This window comes from Bipolaris oryzae (assembly GCF_000523455.1).
Source record: "Bipolaris oryzae ATCC 44560 unplaced genomic scaffold scaffold_47, whole genome shotgun sequence".
In the NCBI taxonomy this organism is placed as follows: domain Eukaryota; kingdom Fungi; phylum Ascomycota; class Dothideomycetes; order Pleosporales; family Pleosporaceae; genus Bipolaris; species Bipolaris oryzae.
In genome coordinates, this window is record NW_006911323.1 from 91,638 (window position 1) to 113,405 (window position 21,768).

Sequence of the window (21,768 nt, forward strand, 5' to 3'; positions counted from 1 at the left end):
CAGCATTATTAGGGTTGGGGGATATAGCACGACTGCATCTGTGTATAAGGGGGTATGTGTATACGCAATAAAAGCCAACATGTCAACAAGCAACATTCAACCTGTTTTCTTTCCAGGAGCCTGTTCAGCCATCGGACACGACACCAGTCATCCGGCTAGTTCTTGATCGTCTCACCAGGCGTGGGAGTCGTGGCGCTAGCGGGCACAGCAGAGGCCGGAGTGGATCCAGTCTTTTCCAGTCCCTGTGTCTGAAGGGGAGCAGGTTGCTTGTCAACTGGTGAAATGGGGCTTGTAGGTACGCTGGCATCAGGCACCTCAGTAGTGACCGTGCCCGCAGCCTGGCGAATTACCTCCCACCATTGCTGTGCAGCCTGTGGTGTGTGTGCCTTGAATCCCACCTCGTGCGTCATGGAAAAGGCGCCGCCAATCTTGCCCTTGGACACGTCTTTGCCCTTTACATTGAACTTCTGGCCATTGACTGCACCAACAACGCAGTCGGGAAGATACAGAGAGAGCTCTGGAGTGGGGTCCTTGGCAAAGTCATCGTCCGTCTTGAACTCATGCAGGAACTTGGCTGGCGTGACAACGTAGTAGTTTGTGTCGTAGGAGCGCATAATCTTGCCCTTCTTTTCGAGCGAGCCTGAAATTAGAGGCTGAGTCGCGGCATGGTGTTGATTGGGGAAGGTAATATCCGCTAAAGTTCGTGCAGGAGCAGAGGGGTCGATAAGAACGTTATTGTTGCGCCTGATGAAGCCGTTCCACTCAAAGTCAAGAGGAATGCGCTGAGATGTGCCGACCATGTCACCGTACGCCGCTTTAGTGTGTTCGGCCTGTGTGGTGACGACTTGCAGGAATTGGCCCATGCCATGTTGAATTTCCTGGATAATGTGGGCTTCAAACTGTGCAAAAGAGTTTTGCACAGCAATAAGGTCTTGTCGGTTGTTGTTTTCTTCCTGGACCTGCTTGTACAGACGGTGGTTGATCCCACGTTTTAGGATGTATGGGTCGTCAGTAGCCTTCATCTGACTACCACTATGCGAGTCAAATGCGGCAGAATGCTGTCCAAGAAGCTCAATGTGCTTTTGAGTGAGCAAGCGGGCCTTGTCGACTGCCTTGCTGCCTTTGCCAGCGCCTTTTGTAAGCTCCTTGTTCTTGTTTTTAATTTCGCTGTGTAAACGCTCGAAGATAGGGAGAATGGCACTCTTGAGTTGCTTGGCTGTCTCGTAGTGTTGGTTGGAGATTCCCTATTGTTGTCAGTAGAGCACAATTATCTCTTATCGGAAGGGCATACCTGGGTGTTTGATCGGATGTTTTCAAACATGCCTGCAACACCACCAAGCGACTGGTCAAAGTGATGGCCCTCCTTCAGTGGGTCTTTTACCGTCTACGCTGTGTTAGCGTGCGTGTAGAAGGGATGCACATGTAGCACCAACCTTCAAAACCCGCTCATACTCCTTGCCGTGTGCGTGGTTGGTCTTTTCGGTCGCGGTAATGTAGTCTTCAAGGTATCCGACTGCGTGTTTCCAAGCCTGTAACCGCTCTGAGAAGAGTCTGGTCACCTATGTTTTTGTTAGCAATGTGCTTGTTCGAATGGCCTTGCAACAGCTCACCTCCGAGGTGTCTTCTCCTGGAATAGCATCATCGTCGCCTGAGCGATTGGTGAATGTGCGCGATGGCATTTCACTCGTAGCAGAGGTAGGCGCCGACATTATGTGTATGGCGTATTAATATGTACAGATAGCAATTGTACGTGTTTGGGGAGGGGCGTGAAAGTTGATGCGCTTACGAGAAGCGTAGGGGTATTATGAGCTTCAAGCCGCTCTAACTGGATTGGGACCGGATGAAGTGGGATGTGCGTGCACTGGGAGTAAGATATGCAGGTATTATCGTACAAAACAGTGGATAACAGTGGATCCCCATGCAAATAGTTGTCAAGCGTGTAAAATCAGGGTCCAGAGAGAGCGATTCGAGATGGATTTAAGCTCTTGAGCTCCAATTCCGATCGACGCTTGCATTGCAGATTGTAGGGGCAAGCAGGGCACTCAGGGTCTAGCTACGCCCATGACGTCAACGCTGGCGACTTTGGACGCCATGTCCGCGATATAGCTGCCGATCTACACGACTATCCCTGAACACACCCCGAGATGCGCTTTGGTGGCCATCTGCCGTGGTTGATTGCATCTTGATCTGCAGTGTGTCGACTGGGCCGCCGTAAGTATGCGTCGCGGACTGGTTGCGGTCCACACACACACGCATGGTACCGCTTTGCTCCAACGTCGCAGTTTAGAGACTAGTCAAGAGTGCCTACATCTCGCTTTTCTAAGACTATCACACCCGCAACCTCTCTAGTCATAAATGCCACAGAGACACCTGATGAGTCAAGTGGCGCCAGCCGTCCACCACACTCCTATGACGCAAGACTATGACTTCAGTGGCATAAGGGGGGGGGGGGACAAGCTCGCCTGGTCATTGAAGAATGGTTCACTAAACAACACAGCCTCATCAAGTAGCAGTTCAGCCACAGATTTGCCATTATGCTCCTTTGGCGTGCCTTAGCGTGCACTACTACGTATCCCCTTACGGCCCGACGATGCTACCGTATCATAGCCGACTTGATTGTGAGCGTAACGGTACTTGCAGAAACTAATGGTGCTTTTTGTGGCTTCCAGCCATAGTGGGGGGCACTCACTCACCCAACATGCCACGCCAAGCTTTATGTCTTTGGGAAACTTTGTGCTGCCCCCGACACATTGTAATGTCACTCCCTCTTAATGGTAGAAAAACATTAAAGTCTGTCTAAATGAAATACGTGTATTGTCCAAGTCTCAAAGGTATTCAGACTTGTAGGCTGGTGTTCTATGTATATGTTGTTTCTGTTCCGTCCCCCTTTGTACCTTGCATTTGATCCATGTCTGAGTACCTTTCGGATCTTCTTCTACTATACCCCCTTGGCTACTCTACTACAATGTAATAAAGCAATTTTGGTCATACCAAAGATATAAAAAAAGGTACTAGCTCTCGTCTCCTTCTTGATACTCCACCTCTTATTGAGCGGTAAGGCAGCAATACGAAGTCGTCTGTGGAATTTGTTCTAAACACAAATTAATTAGCTATTATAGTACCACACCATGTGAACCATCAACATACTGCAACTAAAGAGACCAGGGGTGCTTCCAAGATCGCACTAGTGAGTTTTGTTTCAGCACTGTTAATTCGTATACACTATTAGGTTACCAACCGTAATGACAGTAGCCTAGAGTAAACAGTTAGCTGGGATCAAGTAACACATTAACAGAGTACTTACAGTCAGGGGACAAGTTTGGCCGTTGCCCGAGCCGAGGATGAGGCATCGAGCAAAGACGGTTGGGGTTAGGACGACGAGGGTCGTGAGGAAGGTGGTAATCTTCATTGTGGCGGAGTGATGTGAATTCCGGAGTGTACTTTGATAGCCTGAGAATTGTGAGAAAGTGAGAAGGACAGTTTAGTATCTTGTCTAATCTTTTCAGCAGAAAGAAGTGTCTTATAACTGGAATATCTATCTAGTTTATGCTTCAGGCCCCTGGACTATACAGGCCTATATATCGCAGAGGCCTGTGAATTGTACCATTCATTCGTTTACAAAAACTCATCGCCAATATCATCCTTTAAGCCAAGTAAGGACAATGATTTAATATCAAGCTAACAAACAAGGTCTATTTAGTGAAGAACCAGCTTCTAAGCAGTAATGTTATCTCGCAGTTTGTATACGGAGTTCCTTTTTGTGCACTGTACAAGGCCGAGTTAATATGGTTCGTATAGACCAAATTGGGGGAAATCCAGCTCTTAGGAGCTGTTTTTGTTTTCAAGGACAGTAGGCTATACTTGCTTATACAGTATGCGATATTGCATAGAAAAAGACTGTAGCGGAGTTTGATCTATCGAAATGTAGTACCTAGGCAGTATCTGCAGTTTACACCCTCAACGCTCATACTAGTTGTTCTGGCTATCATGGCTGTTCCGGCCATCTTGTTGGCTTTCTGTAACTACATTGAAACTGAATACCCCGGATTCTCTAGCCGGTCAGATTTATGAACGATGGATTATCCTTTTCTTTCAATTTAAAAACTGAATTATACCAACCCTGCTGGTTATGTGATTGCTGTGGATAGGTAGGCTGCGCGGGTTGAAACTACAGGGTCATAAAGTCGGGATCTAGGTTAAGCGATAAGATATACTAATTGCATGCTCGACGGTCATTGCAGATCTCTCAGTCTTACACTGCAACAAAACTATAGCCTATTTGTATGTGAACATACAATACTGCAAAGCCACAAGAAGTCTAAATAGGCCAGATGAATACGGCATATGCAATGCGCCACCATGTCAGACAAGCAAGTTATCCTCGTAGTCAAATCCACCATATTTCTATTGGAGTACACTCATTGAGTATATTCTGCTGCAAGGACGGCGACATATATGCAAGCACTCAGCCCATGCACATCACGTTCCCAGGTGTGGCAAAGGAAATGGAGGGGCTGCTTATCGATAAGAAATTCAAAAAGTTATTCCAGAGTGACGCAAACTCGCGCTCAGTGATTCTTCGCAGCAAACATCCCACCCAACATGACTTCGGTATTCGGGCCCATCGCTGGTGAGTAGAGAAATGATTATATGTGCGTAAACATGTCTAACGACTCCTTCGTCCAGAGGAACACCAAGAAAAGTTCGATCTCGGCATCTGGCACGCGCTCTTCAACTGGGCCAACCTTACCATCGCCGTACAAAACCAATGGGGCGGTCCTGATTCTTCAGAAAAGCGCGACTGGCTTGCAGGCCAGATTTCGGAACGTTTTGCAGCAGAACCTCTGACCGATGCGGAAGATGTGGAAATCATGCTTCTGCAGGTCCTCGAGGACGAATTTGGTGTGCGAGTAGAAGATGACACTGAAGTCGCAGTCGCGCGTGAAATTATGACCATACGCAAAGAGATTGGCGAGGGCAGTACCGCAACGGTGGATGCGCTGCAGAAGAAGTGGGAGGCGAGAAAAGGAAAAGAGGTTGCGACTGGCAGTGTAAACGTCAAGGAGACCAACCAAGAGGGCGAGTGGGATAGTGTGGATGAGGAAAGTGACGAAGACGACGACGACACCGAGATGACGGATGCACCTGCGCTCGTGCCCGCAAAGCCAAAGACCAAGCCAGAGCCAGAGGTTGACGAGGATGGGTTCACAACAGTTGTTGGCAAGAAGAAGAGGTGAAAGGAGGCATGATTGCGGATGATTACGATGAAGGAAAACGATGCGCATTATTAAAAAGGCGCCGCCTGGCAGAGGCGGGTCCGGGAGCAGTGCTCATGGCGGATGGTGTGATAAACGTGCAACAAGTATTCATCGCGGCTGCCGGCTGACAGAGGGAACACGTACTTGAGGGACTTTAAAAAGCAAATCCAAATATCAGTGCCATATCTGCCGTCTAACATTGTCACATGACAAGTTGTTGCTGTTTTATGTCGATGCATAGTGGCCTTGTACCTGACCGCGCACATACGCACCCGAAAGCTAGCGCACTGGCTTGCGGAGCATCATGCATGGCCCCGCTCCTACTGCTCTGAACCCTTGATGCAGCTGACCAACGACTCACATCCTTAACCTCACCGCCTGCACACCTTCGTACTATCGCTCCTTTTCTGGAGCATCGTAGCCATGGATTCCGCCTACGACCACATCCAGGAGGAGAGCTACCCCACCAAGCAGTCCACAGGCGGAGACAGCACCCACAACGAGACGGCCAACAACTTCAACGCCGAGTTCCAGGATGCATACAAGGCCATATCGAGCAGTCCATGGGCAGCGAGGCTAGGAGGCTTCTTGGGCAGTGTGAAGAAGCAGGTAAGTCGCATCAAGGGCAAGTCTGGACGACTAGCCGCTGACACCACGCGACACAGGGTGAGCAGTACTACGATAGTGCGAGCAAGCAATATGCGCCCTTGACCAAGAACGCGACAGCGAGCGTCTCCAACATTATCAGCCATGCCCGAAAGATTTCCCTTCAGCCCAGCGAATCGTCGGCCTCCAAATCCGTCTCTTCCGGGCAAGATGACCCTGCAGAAAAGGCAAAGGAAGACAAGGCAAAGGAAGAGATAGAAGCACACCCAGATCGCCCCGAGTCTCTGGTTGCAGACGTTGTCAAGGAGGCAGAGGGAATGCTGGCTATCTTCAAGTCCGAAGCCGCGAAGCGTCTCAAGGATGTCGAGAAGGCAGAAGATGCGGCCGACGAAGCCCTTCTCAAGTTTGGCACCAATATCCGCAACTTCCTCCGCGACGCCGTTACTATTGCGCCGCCCGAGTCTGGCTCTGAAGCTGCCAAGAACGGTGATGTGCTATTCGAGTCCAAGGACAGCAGCGGAAAGAAGGTCGTCCACGCTACACGCTTTGATGCCCAACTCCACGTGATCCACTCGACTCTCGACTCGTTCCTCAAAGACCCCGCCAGCCCAGAGTGGGAGAAGTGGAAGGCCTCGTTCGACGCGGAAACCAAGACAGATGCTATTGCCAAGGATTTGGAGAAGCACGAGGAGTTGAGGAGTGCCATGGAGAAATACGTCCCAGAGAAGGTGGAGTACAAGGTCTTTTGGTGCAGGTACTACTTCCTACGCCACGTCATCGAGAGTGAAGAACAAAGGAGGAGAGAGATGCTCAAGGGTATGTCATATGCAAAGATGATTTGTGCTGCAAGATAATGCAGAGCGCTAACATGAACCAGCTTCCACATCCGCTCCTGACGAAGAGGTCGCATGGGACGAGGACTCTGAGGAAGAAGAGGACGATGACGAGGATGAAGACGACGAAGAGGAAGAATCTGAAGAAGACTCAGACTCAGATGACGACGATGAGGACTCAGACGACAACGCAACTGTGGCTGCCACCTCCAATCCTACAGCAACGACACCCAAGCCCGCTGCCAAGGATCTCGCTGCCTCAGTCAACACTCTCAAGCCCGCAAGCGAAACTAAAGCACAAGCCGCTCAACCGCGTCGCTCAAACGATGAGAAGAGCGTGGCTGATAGCGATGCCAGCTACGATCTTGTGAGCGGAGCAACCAGCCGCGCACCAGGAAGCCCTCAGAACGACAAGAAGAAGGCGGTTGCTGAGGAAAGCGATGAGGAGGATTGGGAGTAAATGTTTTCCTCTTGTTTTGTTTTGTTTTCACTGTGGTGGAGGATGATGATGACACGGGCGGAATATCACTATCGGATCGGGACATGGGCGTTTATGGGCGTTTCTTCATACTAGGTTCCCTTGGGTGAACTAGCAGTTTAGGGTCTTCAGCTTCCTTGACAGGAAATACGGGGCACGTGAGAATCAAATGTGTTTGCTCCTTATTCATTCATTTTTCTTAAACAAAAATACGTGTATTGCGCTTTTGCCCGTTCTATGCTATGATGTTTCTATAGTTATATGTAATTCTATGCTGGGTCGTTGGGAATAATGGAAAACTGGTATAAAACGCCCTGTCTCGCATGTAGCTTATGGTGACTGACTTTGTACAAACTTTTCATGAAAAAGCAGTTTATTTGCATCGTTCATTCCATCTCATTCTGAATACCACGCGTAATTCGTTCCCACTAGATGTCATCATCTACCTTTCCACAGTCCCCGGCGGCGTATCCGGCGGTGCACTGCCTCTAAACGAGTGTCCTCTAGATACACCATCATGTCCGTGACGCGAGGCAGACGGGCGGAAACTAGGCTGCTTGAGCGTCTTCAGTTGACCACCAGGCTGCGTCGTTGCTCGACGCAGCAGTGGACTCGGCGATGCGGTGTTTCCATGCGACATACCCGACCGACTGGAACTCGATACATCAACTGCAGAATATGCAGCGTGCGCATTCGACACGGGTGTCGTGCTGTATGTCGAAGACGAGTGACCCGGTGTACCTGGGCGAGAGCGCGAATACGCGGAGGAAGAGCGCCGAGCAATCGGATACCCATCGTAATCGTATGATTGGCCGGCACCATCTTCTCCTGGAGTTGCTGGGTCGTAGCCGTCGTGTAACTCGTGTTCGAGGTAGTCCTCGCCCCGGCGCTTAATTGGACTCTCGTCGTAGGGATCAAATCCGACTCGCATGCGGGCTTGCCGGCGCACGCGGCGTCGCATTTCAGCGTCGCCACCTGCGCCTACTGTACTGCTGTCCGATAAGAAGAAGTTGAGGAATTCATCTGGGATGGCGAGGTGGGATGACTGTTGGAATTGTTGCAGTGCAGTCAAACGAATGAGCATTTCCAATAATGATAACGAAGTTTTGATGGCAGGCAGGCTTGTTGGTGCAGCTTGTGTATATCGTGGTACTGGCGCCGAGACCTTCTCCGGTGATGGAATGATTTGGTTATGCGGCGTGGACTTTGGTGAATCTGTGGGTGTGCTGGGTTGTATGTTAAGGGTTGAGAAGCGGTCGTTGTGGGTTGGCCGATCCGCTGGAGCAGGCGATGAGACCTCTTCTTCCAAGTCCTCTGTCTCATCCACCTCTGAATCAGTCGATGGGTCTTCAGTGTACACCTCAAAGGCCATCCATTCTAGATCCAGCGTGGGAGGTAGACGCCAGGGATATGTTGGTTGTTCTGGCTCTTGTGGGGCTGATGGTTCTGGGTTTGGAGTCGATTCGCGCCGCAATTGGTCTTCAAGCTGGCTTTGCTCTAAATCTGATTCATCGCCGCCGATGGTGTGGGAATCATCGGATTTGTAATTAGTATCGTCCGTATCTCGCTCCATCATGCGCCGTGGGGGTGCTGCATTGACATCTCTCTTGAGTAGCAAGATGGGGTTGTTGCTCTCGCCGTCAGCACCAATGTTAAGAATTTTACCAGTATCGGCATAGAAGATTTTGGCAACTTCGTGAATGGGTATGATCTCCCTGACACCAGCTTCACGAATGCCATCATATGGCTCAGGCTGTGGCTCGCCGTCTTCGTAATCGTGCATGCGACCGTCGTCCAAGTCCTCGACAATGAGCAGCTGATATGCAAATTCTTGCATAATATTTTCGGATGGTATATGCCGGTGGCTTGACTCGTCAGCCCGGCTACTATCTTGTCCAAAAGGTGTAGGGTAGTCGTAGACATTGTCCAGCGGCACCCTCATGAGCGTGACACGGGCCTTGTGCATGACTTCTTTCCAAGTCGTCTCGCGTAAGTCTTCTTCCTGAGGTCGGTTTGCATGACCAGAGAATAGCATGTACATGGATAGGGTAAATGTTGGTCCAATCTGCTGGGCTCTGGGCTTGTTTGCACAGTACTGCATGTCACCAGAGGTAAGGAAAGTACTTGCTTGCAGTAGCCTTGATGGCGACACTGTAGCCGGTAGCGTGGTGGAGAGGTTGACACCAGATGTGGTGATGGCAAGGTTGATTAGTGGCACTGCATCCTCGATGCGCTCCAACAGTCGCTTCATATCTCCGATAATCACTTTGAGCTCGATGATGTTTTGGTCGCGTGACTTTGCTCTCGAGCTTCCTCTTCTGGTGAGCTGCTCCTCGGCTACGGCCTTCTCAACTCGATTGCCTAGTGTTTGGATTTCCCACCGCAGCGACTTGGTCAGGCCAACGGCAGATTCTAGCGATGTGTTGCCACGTGCTGCAATCAATTCGATCATGTCGATGGCAGGGGATATGATGTTGATTTTGGAATCCAACCTCATCTGCAGGGCAGCAAGTTCCTGCTTCTCCTGGCCATCGACAGTCTTCATTAGACGGCCGCACTGTTTTAGTGCATAGTGACTGGTGATTGCTATGCCGCTTCTGATGGCATAGCTCATAGCCTGCTGGGTGACCTGGCATATTGTCAGCTTGCTGACAGCGAGAGGGAACGAACATGCAGCTCTAGGATCATACGTAGGCGCATGGAAAGTTAGAAAACAGTCATACCTTTGAGAGTAGGACATCCATGTTGACCAATAAAGATGAGCGTCGCCTGGAGGATTACTATGCTGGCACGGCGAACAAACAAGTCGAGAGCAGCAATGAGATCATGGAACCGGATGAATGCGCAGGTTGCGAGGAGAGGAGGCGAAAGTATGACGAAATGCTAGAAGGATATGGAAAAGAGCTGGGTTATGGCTTATGATTTGTGACTGGCTTTGTTGTTTGTTGCTGGTTGTGGTGCCAGTCGCAACGAGGGCGCCCTGGCCAATGTTAGGCAGCGAGAGGAGCTCAAGCCTGAGTCAGCCCCACTGCGCCACTGCGAACAACCCCGCCAAATCCTTGCGTGGGCATCAACGACACGGCAACATTTTCGCTTCTCGCCGACGACACTCGATCGCCAGCCTATTTAGCCCTCACGTCGCTCCTGGGCTGCCCATATACCTATACGGCCTCTTTGCGCATTCTCACACGCCCACCATCCCCGGCCATTAGCGCATTCCCCGCTCCAACTCAGCCCTCACGTTTCAAAGAAAAAAGTGCCATCACCATGGCGGACAACTGGGAGCAAGAGGAGGAGCGCCTCTCGCAGCAGGCGCAGGGCATGAACCTCAACAATGCGCCCACCTTCACTCCCGGAGCGCAGTCATTCCAGCCCGGCGCGAGCTCATTCGTGCCTGGCCAGCCCTACGGAGGTTACCAGGGCGGCTACAATCAATACGGCCAGCAGTATGGTGGATACAACCAGTACGCAAACCAGGGCCAGTACTATCAGCAGCAACAAGGATACCCCCAATATGGCCAACAATATGGCCAGCAGCAGGGCTATCCCAACTACGGCCAGTACCAGGGCCAGCAGAACTTCCAGCCCCAGCAGCAGCAGCAACAAGGTCAAGGCCAGGCTCCTGTGCGGATAGCGAAGCGGGGAGACACAGATGTTGCCGGCTCAGCAGGCGCCGCACCCGCTGCTGAAGCCAAGAAGGAGGCACCCAAGGCCAAGGTCCTGTCCATTGGCGGCGACAGTGCACCCAAGGCTAAAGTTCTCTCTATCGGTGGCGACACTACTACTCCAAAGGTTGAAAAGACAGGCGGAACCAAGGTCCTCAGCCTCGGAACACCAGGTGCTCCATCCGCTGCCAAGGAAAAGGCCGACAAGGAGAAGGGAACCATTGATGCCGGAACCAAGGTGACTGCTGCAAAGGCGATTGAGAAGACTGGAGAACCTACCCCAGCTTCTGCAGGCTCTGGCCGTACTTCGCCAACCCCCTCGTCGGGTCGCAACAGCCCAACTCCCAAAGAGAAGGCCCCCGAAAGGCCTATGGCCAAGCAACCAGACATTGAGAACGAAATCGCCGACATTGACGAGGCGACTCTTGCCGAAATCTACGGCAAGGAGCACGTCAACATCATCTTCTTGGGCCACGTTGACGCAGGAAAGTCTACCTTGGGTGGCAGTATCCTCATTTCCACTGGCATGGTTGATGAGCGAACCCTTGACAAGTACAAGAAGGAGGCAAAGGACGCTGGTCGAGAAACATGGTACATTTCATGGGCGCTCGATTTGAACAAGGAGGAGCGTGCGCAGGGTAAGACTATCGAGGTTGGTCGAGGTTTCTTTGAGACAGAGAAGCGACGATACTCGATCCTCGATGCCCCCGGCCACAAGACCTATGTCCCCAACATGATCAGTGGTGCTTCGCAAGCAGATGTCGGTATTCTTGTCATCTCTGCTCGAAAGGGAGAGTACGAGACTGGTTTCGAAAAGGGTGGACAAACCCGAGAGCACGCTATGTTGGCCAAGACGCAGGGTGTGAACAAGATTCTCATCGTCGTAAACAAGATGGACGATCCTACTGTCGAATGGTCAGAGGATCGATTCAAGGAGTGCACAACCAAGGTCATAGCCTTCTTGAAGGGTCTCGGATACAACCCCAAGACAGACATTAGCATGATGCCTGTCAGCGCCCAGACCTTTACTGGAATCAAGACCCGTGTGCCCAAGGTAAGAGAAACGGTGAATTATGTTAGTGGCTGTACTGACAATTTTACTCATAGGACCTTGCACCCTGGTATGATGGACCATCTCTTCTTGAGTACCTAGACAACATGCAAGCTCTTGAGCGCAAGCTCAATGCTCCCTTCATGATGCCCATCGCCGCAAAGTACAAGGACATGGGCACCATGATCGAAGGAAAGATTGAATCCGGTATCATCAAGAAGGAGAACAAGTAAGTCATTTCTGCAAGGTCTACCTGAAACGCACTGACAATTGTAAGGTACCTCATGATGCCTAACCGACAAACCATTCACATCTCTGCCCTGTTCGGTGAGCAGGAAGACGAAATCCCTGGCGCAGCTTGCGGTGACCAAATTCGTGTACGAATCCGAGGTGTGGAAGAAGAAGATATCTTGCCCGTAAGTAGATTTTGTGACTACATCACTAAATTGGATACTGATTATGCAACTACATAGGGTTACGTGCTGTGTTCACCTAAGCGACCTGTTCACTGCGTCTCCCAATTTGAGGCCCAGGTCGTGCTTCTGGACATCAAGTCTATTGTGACTGCTGGTTTCAACTGCGTGCTTCACGTCCACGCAGCACAAGAAGAAGTTACCATTAGCGCACTACTGCACAAGCTCGAGAAGGGTACCGGAAGACGATCAAAGAAAGCACCTGGATTTGCGACAAAGGGCATGAGCATTATTGCACGATTGCAGATTACCGGTACGGCTGGAAGCATTTGTGTTGAGCGTTTCGAAGACTACCCTCAGCTTGGTCGTTTCACTCTCCGTGACCAGGGTCAAACGATTGCCATTGGAAAGATTACCAAGCTCATCACCGACCCCGAAGCTTAAATTATTCGACAGTGTCATATAGAGGAAGAAGGAAGGGCAAGGTTGTGATATGGGCGACGCGACTACTCTTGGTTCTGATAACCAGCTGGATGGCGTCATGGATGCGAGGGAAAGATAAACTTGTCATCTAAAAGAATATGATTAAGCGCATTTTTCGACTGCTTCCCGCTAAAGTTGCATGTTGAAGCCCTCATCTTGGAAATGACGCATGCGAACTCAGGTTGGGCATACCTGGCCGTTTCGGTCCTAATCATGTCACAGAAAGAGACAAGCCTTTTAGTGCTGCAATCAATGAAAAACCTTAAATGACTTTCCAAGTCGAGTAATTTCTTATGCCGCTAGCCATGGCTTGGGCGTTGAGATGTGAGCAACTGTAAATCCACCGATCTGCACATGGCGGGTGACGTCACGTTTGGGCATCGCAAGGCTGTCTGATCATCGGCATAACTGGAGACCGACGACGATGCAGCTGATCGGAGTGGCTGCTTATGTCATCCACCTCCGCGGCCAAACACCTTTCGCACACTGAGAGCCTAACCTCATACTGTCCAACACCGGTTTTCTATGACATAGCGCACGTCGCACCCTCCTGCATCACGCCCCGCAACGATGCAGGGCTTCAACATGGGGCGGTATTATCCGCCTGATGCCTCCAACCCTCCGAGCTTCAACAGCAACTCGCATCCTCTCGGCAAACGCGCAAACAAGATCTCCCAGGGCATCCTTACTGTTCGCTTCGAGCTTCCCTTTGCCGTGTGGTGCGACCACTGCACTCCTCCAGCCATCATCGGCCAGGGTGTACGTTTCAACGCCGAGAAGAAGAAGATAGGTAGCTATTACAGCACACCAATATGGAGTTTTCGCATGAAGCACAGTGCCTGTGGCGGATGGTGGGAGATTCAGACCGATCCAAAGAATAGCGAGTATAAAGTCGTTGAAGGCGCTCGGCGGCGAGACTACGGACCAGGAGATAAAGGACCAGAAGCTGAGGGAGAGCTCAAATTCTTAACTGATGAAGAACGCCAGAGACGGAGGGAAGATGCTTTTGCGAACCTCGAAGGAAAGCTAGAAGATAAAAATGCAGAAAAGAAACACAAAGAACGGGTTGAGGAACTCTACGATCAAAGCGAAGTCTGGCGAGACCCATACGACGTGAACGCACGACTCAGGAAAGATTTCCGCGCGAAGAGAAAGGTCTGGAAGAAGGAAGAGATGCAAAAACAGGGTATACAAGCGAAGTTTAGTCTAGGGCTAGATATTGCGGACGAGACGGAGGCAGACCGCACGCGTGCCGGCTTGGTCGATTTTGGAGCAAACATGTCGGGCGACCGAGAACTCGAGCAACAGTCGTGGAAACCAATCTTTGAGGAAAAAGACACTACCAAGGCCGTTGAGCCTGTTGTAAAGACGAAAAAGCTGAAGGCAGAGCTGGTAGCAGAAAAAAGCCGACACGGGTTACAACAAACGCTTATTGGCAATACCCGGGCAGCGATTGACCCTTTCCTATCCAAAGATAACGGACCAGCATCGAGAATCAACCTGGGTATTTTGAAGAGGAAGCGAGATGTCCCAGCCGAAGAAGAAGTATCTGCCGTGTCGCCAGTGGAAACTGATGACGCGGCTCCGGCCAAGAAACCTGCTTTGCTATCAGCACTAGTAGGCTATGACTCGGACTGAATTACATGGCGCCACGACAAAGACGCCAAAAAACGGATTCAGAGTTCAACTTTCTCATACTATGCATTTTCTGGCGTTTGGGCAGCTGGCATATGATACCCCATTTTCTATAACTAAGGTGATACTGGTTTGAAAGGTAACCTTTGATTTACAAGAGGCATTCTCTTTATACATGTAGTTACTATGGACTTTGACAGTTTGTTACTATTTCCTTACATTCTGTGTACACCATTATGCATCGATGCGTTAGTGAGGTAGATACAGCAAATAATAGAATCGCTTGTAGCATGTCCACCAACCTCCATGGCAATGCACTGTATCGAGAAAAAATAAACAAGATAATTCTTTGCTTGTGTTTTTGTTCTCTTTTCTCCAGCGAGTGCAAAAAGGGATGAAGGGGGTTGCGCATTTCCGTATGGTGATGCCAGGCGAGATGGGGTTATCGATACGATCATGTGAGCATTCGTAGATTTTGCATTTAGGTCGCACCTACAAATCATCCACGAATAGAATAAACTATTTTTATGGTTATAGTACATACGACCATTGGAAACTGAGAATTAGGCATCCCGTCCGATCTGCCCTATACAAGCAGTTTACCGGCGGATTAGTAGTTAGGTGGGTGACCACTAGCGAATCCCCGCTGTCGTATGTTTTTGCAAAAAAGGCCACCTTTTTTTGCCAAGTTGATGTGCACGTCGGGTGGGTACCACCTTGTCAGAAGAGTTGCAGTACCTGGTGAGTGCCTGGCATAACCCCGAGTACTACCCGCGTTAAGCACTGTTACTTTTTCGATGAGGGGGTATGCGCAGGGTCTTGGGAAATGGACACTAAGCTCACTTGAACAGTTCTTAATCCGTGGTTTTGAAAACATAAGATAGTTATGCATCAAACTCCACAGGTATCGGAGCTACTAACTCATTAGAGTGCACAGAAGAAGGAAAATGAAAGGCCGACGGTGGGCAAGGGGTAAATGACGAGCACAATCAAGATCGCGCGGGTTGAATAACGGGCTTGGCAGCACAACGGGAAAAAAAGGGTCTCTATGACGTAGCGGAGTGGGCCTGCATGCATCGCAAATCCGGGGACCCTCTCCACCTGCCTCTAGTCCCCCAAGCTTCCATAGCCCCCTAATCTTCACCAGACAATTCTTGGTGCACCCTTTTGCTTGTTCTCTTTCCTTTTGTTTCTCACGCGTCGTGTATTTCTTTTTTCCGCCCGCAGCTGTGACTCGACGTCCTTGTGGCCCATCCCGCCAGCTCCGCACCCCTGAATTGAACCTGCGATGCCCGTCAATACGATTTCTGTGGGCGCTGCTGTTACGCCCACCATTATTCAGACATATCTCTCACATTACCTCAACCGTCGGCCCTTGTCGCAGAAGCCTACAGCGCACATATCCTACCACGAAGGCCTCGAGCTCATTCGCCGTTTCCTCCACTATGCCTCACTACATACTGTCGATGAATTGCAAGTATTCACCTCGCAGTGGGTCCCGGTTCCGCGCTGGGTACATGTAAATGAAGTGGAAATCTCAAGCCGTCTGTTACAGCGTTCTGCCGAGCTCATTTCCGCTCAATTAGGCCCCAAAGGCATCAAGGCCGTTGGAGGAGAACAATGGTGGCAGTGGCGGCGCGAGGGAACCACACTAAAGGCAGAATGGATTGAGATGCGCAAGGATTATGAGGCGAGAAAGCAATTGGCAATTCACAAGGGCGATCGTATCATGCTATACGTTCATGGCGGTGCCTACTTCTTTGGCAGTGTAGATGAGCATCGCTATCAAATGCAAAGACATGCACGCAAACTCAAAGCTAGGGTTTTGGCCCCAAAATACCGGCTTGCGCCACAATTTCCGTTTCCATGCGGTTTGCATGACTGTAAGTAATTAATCGGTCATCTTCGCGCCATGTTAACAGCCGCAGGTTTGGCCGTATACCTCTACCTTCTCGAAGAGAGGCATGATCCGACTACCATTATTCTTGCCGGTGACTCCGCGGGCGGAGGAATGGTCTTGAGCATGCTGGTAACGCTGCGTGACCAAGGCATACCTCTACCCGCAGGAGCGATCTTGATTAGTCCTTGGGTTGATCTGACGCATAGCTTTCCAAGTCTAGGTGGCGACGGCAAGATGGATTATATCCCGCCTCACGGGTTCTTACATAAACCTAGCATCAGTTGGCGTAGGTTCTATTCTTTGGCTATATACATCTAGCAGCTGACTCTGTCCTAGCACCTCCAAATGCAGACGACATGCTTGAAATCGAAACATCGGCAAAAGGAGGAACTGAGAAGGATGACGAGACAAAGAAGGCCAAAGACCGCGAAGAAACCAAAGACCAAAAAGCAGACCGCGTACGCGGATTCTCCGTCACCTCCAACGATCGTCCTGTCCTCGAAAATGGCTCGAAGCCTTCTGGTACGGGCCATGACGCCGATGTTTGGATCTCGCCCGACGGCAAGTACAGCGTAGGACCAAAGAGTCAGCTTTCGGTGCAGCTCGAAGATGTGCGAGTCGAGATTAAGGATCAGATCCAGTTGTACACTCCCAACCACATGTTGACACACCCTCTGATTTCACCAGCTCTGCAACCAACACTCGGGGGCCTACCGCCTTTGCTGATTCAGACAGGAGGTGGTGAGCTACTTAGAGATGAGCAGATCTACCTTGCCCACAAAGCTGCACAACCACTCGCCTACATACCACCGCCGTCCAATAACCAAACTGCAGAAGAGATTCAGGCTCAAGTAGCCAACTACAAACCAACCAATGTTCAACTCCAGGTCTGGGATGACTTATGCCATGTGTGCCCCACTCTCAGCTTTACGCGGCCAGCCAAACACATGTACCGCAGTATTGCTCAGTTCGGTGCCTGGGCACTTGCACGTGCACAAAAGAAGTCCATTGACATACTCGACGACGACGAGATTTCCTATCTGAGTAGTGATTCAAGCTCTTCATCAGAATCAGAAAGAGCTGACCCAGATGTTTCATCCAATGGTGCAAACACATCGAATGCGAATGCTCCACAGAATGATTCGACAACTGAAAAGAAGGGAGAGGCGGAAGCTCGCGTGGGCAGAGCTGGTGACCCGATTCCGCCTTTCGAAAATCATATGATTCGTCAACGCGTTGACAGACATGGGCGAATCTATCCACTCGCCGCCAAGGAAGACCTCCCTGCTCTCAATATTCCCAGCACTGATGTTGGCGTGCCAAAAACGGGCCCCGTGAGCAAATGGATGAAGGCACAGACGCAGTGGAATTCGAAGTTTGCAAAGCAGAAGATCAAGATCCAGAAGCAGAGGATCGAGGATATGCGAAGAGGTTTCGAGGGCTTTGATGGAGAAACACCACCCCCTACAGCCCTCGCTGGAAGACGGGTCAAGGGAATGAAGAATGAAAAGGCTAAAAAGAAGAGTTGGGGCCTGTCAATGTGGTCTATCTGGGGCAGTTCACATGATCAAGCTACCGTAAGTCAGCATCTCACTGAATGGTGTGATCTATACCCTAGGCTGACCGATACAGATTGTACGAGAAGGAAAAGCAGAGCAGGGTACTGCTGAGCCAACAAACACTGTGCAAGCTCCACAGGCTTCAGATACAGATGGTGCAACGGAAAGCAAGTCCAAGCGAAGCCGTACAACTGGACTATCCATGCCGAATTTCAAACGCGCGAGGTCACGCTCTCGCGTTTCGGCTGTTACCGATCGGGGCCAGGCCGACATGGCCATGGACGATCTGTCCCAGATGGACCTACCAAAACCCGGGCTTGCCGACGCAACAAGACTGGCACCTGAGCGTGCTGCATCGGGCCTACCATCGCTCACTGTCGAACAAGATCATCAGACCTCCACGCCGAATGTCATAGCCTCAGACAACCCTGCATTACCCAGTACCATCATTCCCAGTACTGATACCCTGACGACACGCCCTACAGCAGGTGGCATCGCGTATCCATTCCGTCTCAAGGTCGATGGAGCAGAAGGAAGAGACGTCAATGCTAGCACGGTTACACTTGCCAGCGTAAACATTACTACACCCCCGCCTCGAGATTCAAACGAGTTTGAGAAACAGCTTGGGAATCCTGCATCAATTTCCGAGACCATGGATGATCAAGTGCAAAAGGAGCAGGGAAAGGAAAGTAAGCACAGTTCAAGCACCGGAAAAGGGGCGGGACTTTTTAGCGATGGAGTCGAAAGACCAGAGTCCGACGAGGAGAAGAAGGTGGAGCGCCCGCCTGTAGAGAGATTTGAGACCGCAAAAGAAGACCTCAGTGCTCTTGCTGCAGGCGATGCGAAGTTGTAATGGCAGGTAGCAAAGGGAGTTGGTTGGAGCAAAAAGGTTAAGAGTTTGATATCTAGATACCCCATCGCGAGATATTCATGAAGTTGATACAAGAAAATATTTATTCAACTTTCTTCACTACTCAAGCGGATTTTCAAAGTCCGGAAGGCTTCTAGTTGTTGTTTTTTAGACTTTCTGTTCCGCCATCCACTTTTCCGCTTCTTCCTTGTACTCTGGACGCCATCTTGTCAACGGCGGTCGTCCATTGATGATATCGCCCACACTCCACAGCATACGCTTCTTATCCGTCTCTTCAGTGACCTGCCCATCGGGACAAATGATATAAAACTTGTCATCTTTCATCTTCTCAAACATATACTCCGCAACTTGATCGGCAGACCACGCCCCCTCTGGCGTCGGTGCGTCGCTGCCCGGTGGTTTTCCAGCCTACAACCCAATCGTCAGCAAGCACATTCGAATAATCATCCCTCACTCAAAGGAGTAAATCTGAACTTACCAACCCCGTAAACGTCCACCCAGGAACCAACAAATGCACCCCAACATTCGTATCCTTGAGATCAAAACTTAAATGCTCAGCGAGCGTCTTAACCGCCGCTTTACTAGCATTATACGCCGCATTGCCCGGTGGATTCGTAATCCCCTGTTTACTCCCCGTAATCACAATCGCCTTCCTCCCGCCTTCCTTCTCTTTCTCCAGCATCACCGGTACAAACGCATTCAGCCCATTCACCACGCCGCCCAGATTCGTACCGAGGATACTGTCAAAGTAGTCGGCATCGCCCCACGTTCCTTTGCCCCCAATGCCAGCATTTAGCATGAGGAAGTCGATGTCATGCCCGATGCGCTGTTTGAGGGTGGCCCAGTCGGAGCGCGAGGTTACGTCTGCTTTTATGGAAGTTAGGTTCCCAGAAAGGGATTTGGAGGCTTGGTCGAGTAGGGTTTGGTTGGTGTCGGTTATGGTGACGCGCATTGAGTGCGAGAGGCAGAGGCGCGCGACGGCGTAGCCGATGCCAGAGGCGCCGCCGGTTATGAGGGCGTGGGCGGAGGGGCGGAAGACGGACATTTTTGTTTTTTTTGCAGGGGAATGGAGATTTTCTGGGGAGGAAATTGAGGGGAAAGTATATAAGGAATTAGTGTGTGGGGTAGTCCTGTATTGGGAGGGGTGACGGACGTACTTTACGTCGGGGTTAAGTTATCTCCGTTGGAAATGACATTATAGTATCCACAGAAATACTGTTTGTGAAATAGATGGTTGCGGGGTACTGATATGTATGTTTCGGTCCCACTTTCTAGGTAATTCCATAGATATATCTTCGGTCCTAATTACATATAGTAGTCATTCTTGGCCCGCCACCCCTGCCTTCACGTAACCAATCTTCCGTGTTATCGATACTTACCCTCGTATTAGCCACTACATTCTCAAAGTGCAATGTATTAGAAGAAGAATCCTACGTTAGAGTTTATACAAACGTGTATATATACGCTTCAGATGTAAGGGTTGAACTTAAAGATTATAAACACTTCTTATAGTTATATTGTAAATTGAAGAATTATTGTAGAAGACATAAACCACCTCCAATAATAATTTTCATTTTCCGGCCATAACAAAGCTTTTCTCTCCATGTTTCCTACACTGGGAATGCCAATCAGTTCTCGAAGAGAAAAGAAGAGCTCATAATAAGCTATATTTACTGAGAATGTATGCAAAATTATGCTGTTGACAAATTGCTGTTCGCGTACAACTCGGTATAAACAATCAAAACGTCGAGTTTGAAAGTTAAGAAAAAACAAATGAGAATATTGTACTTGACCGGCCAAATCTACAGCTTCTATGACCACAGAAGAAATTCGTCCATCAGTAGGTATAGTAAAGGCAAAGGATGTTCAGAAGAAATCTGAAATTTATCAATGCCATCATTTCTTATATTGCTGTTTTTTCATGGAACAACTCACTTCAATCTCTCTCCTGCCCGGAATTTATCGAATATTTCACGTAACCTGATTCCTTATAAACAAAATGTACTGTGTAGCTACTGGAAGGGATACCTCCTGCACCACAACCTGCGTTGGAGATCAAATCAAAAATAAAGCCGTGGTTTCCTTTTTATGTGTTTCTGCTTCAAAAGCATCTCGTGAGGCTAACTTTGGTGGTAAAATTCTCCTCGTTGATTGAGTCACTCCTGCGTCAGGATCGTATAGAGTCAACAAGGAGAAGTTCAGTAAAGTCGGATAGTAAGTTGGGAACAATTGGTATAGAACTTGTGTATTTATGATGTATCCGCTACTCAACTGTGAAAAGCTAGCTCCAATAATACTCACTATTCCAACTTCTCTTGCGTAATGTCATATGCAACGTCTGTACCTCTTACACTCCCATCCCCTCTGTGCTGACAGTAACGCGCTCCACAACCAGCTTCTCAAAAAAATAGAAACTCCTAAGACTTCACTCTGAAGTATCAAAACACATCAAATTACCGACCCGTTGAAAAGCACGAAATCAACCTCTCGCACTATTTCCCACACACAGCCTAGCAGCAAGTACCAAGGAAGAAAAAAAATCAAGTAATGGTCCACCTCATACCAACCTATCGTTGATACCTCACTAAACAAAGCTAAAACGAAATTCCCCGAAGATAACCCTAGTCATACACCTACTACCCACCGACCCACCAACCAGATATCCCCACTTCACTCCATCAAAAAAACCCACCTGCCCCTCTTGGGTAACCGAACGACCCCTCAAAACCTCTTATCCCATGATTATCAAGTAAGCAGTATCAAATCCAAGGTAAGTAAAACGAAGTGCGCCACGGAGTGCGTCCAAGCGGCGCTTGTGGGTGATCGGCAGACGAAATACAGGATGGCGGAACGCCACTTAATCTGTAGGCATGTTCTGGCTCCCCACCATGGCGATGTATATTTTCTTGTCTGGTTGATTAGTGACCGTGTGTGATTTATGTAGAGTATAGCCGGAGAGACGATTAGGCTGGGAAACAGATTTTTCAAACCCCATGGTTTATACCAAAAAAAAGCA

The 21,768-nt window shown here is 49.7% G+C and overlaps 9 protein-coding genes across 9 annotated transcripts; 5 read left to right on the plus strand and 4 right to left on the minus strand.

Annotated features, from left to right (window-relative positions):
* Positions 1–155: 155 nt before the first annotated feature.
* On the minus strand, positions 156–1,709 carry COCMIDRAFT_92598 (uncharacterized protein; the record flags this gene model as incomplete). Its single annotated transcript, XM_007688800.1, has 4 exons — positions 156–1,244; positions 1,292–1,384; positions 1,434–1,559; positions 1,611–1,709. The coding sequence occupies 4 exons, from the start codon at positions 1,707–1,709 to the stop codon at positions 156–158; spliced, it is 1,407 nt and encodes a 468-aa protein (XP_007686990.1).
* A 1,335-nt stretch (positions 1,710–3,044) lies between these two features.
* Positions 3,045–3,409, minus strand: COCMIDRAFT_4420 (uncharacterized protein; the record flags this gene model as incomplete). The annotated part of the gene is made up of 4 exons (XM_007688748.1): positions 3,045–3,091; positions 3,148–3,184; positions 3,239–3,253; positions 3,305–3,409. The coding sequence occupies 4 exons, from the start codon at positions 3,407–3,409 to the stop codon at positions 3,045–3,047; spliced, it is 204 nt and encodes a 67-aa protein (XP_007686938.1).
* Positions 3,410–4,602: 1,193 nt separating this feature from the next.
* Positions 4,603–5,237, plus strand: COCMIDRAFT_4421 (uncharacterized protein; the record flags this gene model as incomplete). Its single annotated transcript, XM_007688749.1, has 2 exons — positions 4,603–4,630; positions 4,687–5,237. 2 exons carry the CDS (start codon positions 4,603–4,605, stop codon positions 5,235–5,237), a joined length of 579 nt encoding a protein of 192 aa, XP_007686939.1.
* Positions 5,238–5,681: 444 nt separating this feature from the next.
* COCMIDRAFT_25473 (uncharacterized protein) lies at positions 5,682–7,157 on the plus strand (the record flags this gene model as incomplete). Its single annotated transcript, XM_007688763.1, has 3 exons — positions 5,682–5,867; positions 5,924–6,680; positions 6,742–7,157. The coding sequence occupies 3 exons, from the start codon at positions 5,682–5,684 to the stop codon at positions 7,155–7,157; spliced, it is 1,359 nt and encodes a 452-aa protein (XP_007686953.1).
* Positions 7,158–7,617: 460 nt separating this feature from the next.
* Positions 7,618–9,919, minus strand: COCMIDRAFT_92729 (uncharacterized protein; the record flags this gene model as incomplete). Its single annotated transcript, XM_007688801.1, has 2 exons — positions 7,618–9,804; positions 9,899–9,919. The coding sequence occupies 2 exons, from the start codon at positions 9,917–9,919 to the stop codon at positions 7,618–7,620; spliced, it is 2,208 nt and encodes a 735-aa protein (XP_007686991.1).
* Positions 9,920–10,442: 523 nt separating this feature from the next.
* COCMIDRAFT_92698 (uncharacterized protein) lies at positions 10,443–12,748 on the plus strand (the record flags this gene model as incomplete). The annotated part of the gene is made up of 5 exons (XM_007688802.1): positions 10,443–10,799; positions 10,875–11,894; positions 11,948–12,120; positions 12,169–12,307; positions 12,365–12,748. The coding sequence occupies 5 exons, from the start codon at positions 10,443–10,445 to the stop codon at positions 12,746–12,748; spliced, it is 2,073 nt and encodes a 690-aa protein (XP_007686992.1).
* A 609-nt stretch (positions 12,749–13,357) lies between these two features.
* COCMIDRAFT_4425 (uncharacterized protein) lies at positions 13,358–14,425 on the plus strand (the record flags this gene model as incomplete). Its single annotated transcript, XM_007688750.1, has 1 exon — positions 13,358–14,425. The coding sequence occupies one exon, from the start codon at positions 13,358–13,360 to the stop codon at positions 14,423–14,425; it is 1,068 nt and encodes a 355-aa protein (XP_007686940.1).
* A 1,285-nt stretch (positions 14,426–15,710) lies between these two features.
* COCMIDRAFT_92733 (uncharacterized protein) lies at positions 15,711–18,734 on the plus strand (the record flags this gene model as incomplete). The annotated part of the gene is made up of 4 exons (XM_007688803.1): positions 15,711–16,305; positions 16,351–16,608; positions 16,659–17,899; positions 17,955–18,734. 4 exons carry the CDS (start codon positions 15,711–15,713, stop codon positions 18,732–18,734), a joined length of 2,874 nt encoding a protein of 957 aa, XP_007686993.1.
* Positions 18,735–18,899: 165 nt separating this feature from the next.
* COCMIDRAFT_92646 (uncharacterized protein) lies at positions 18,900–19,797 on the minus strand (the record flags this gene model as incomplete). The annotated part of the gene is made up of 2 exons (XM_007688804.1): positions 18,900–19,160; positions 19,231–19,797. The coding sequence occupies 2 exons, from the start codon at positions 19,795–19,797 to the stop codon at positions 18,900–18,902; spliced, it is 828 nt and encodes a 275-aa protein (XP_007686994.1).
* Positions 19,798–21,768: the final 1,971 nt, after the last annotated feature.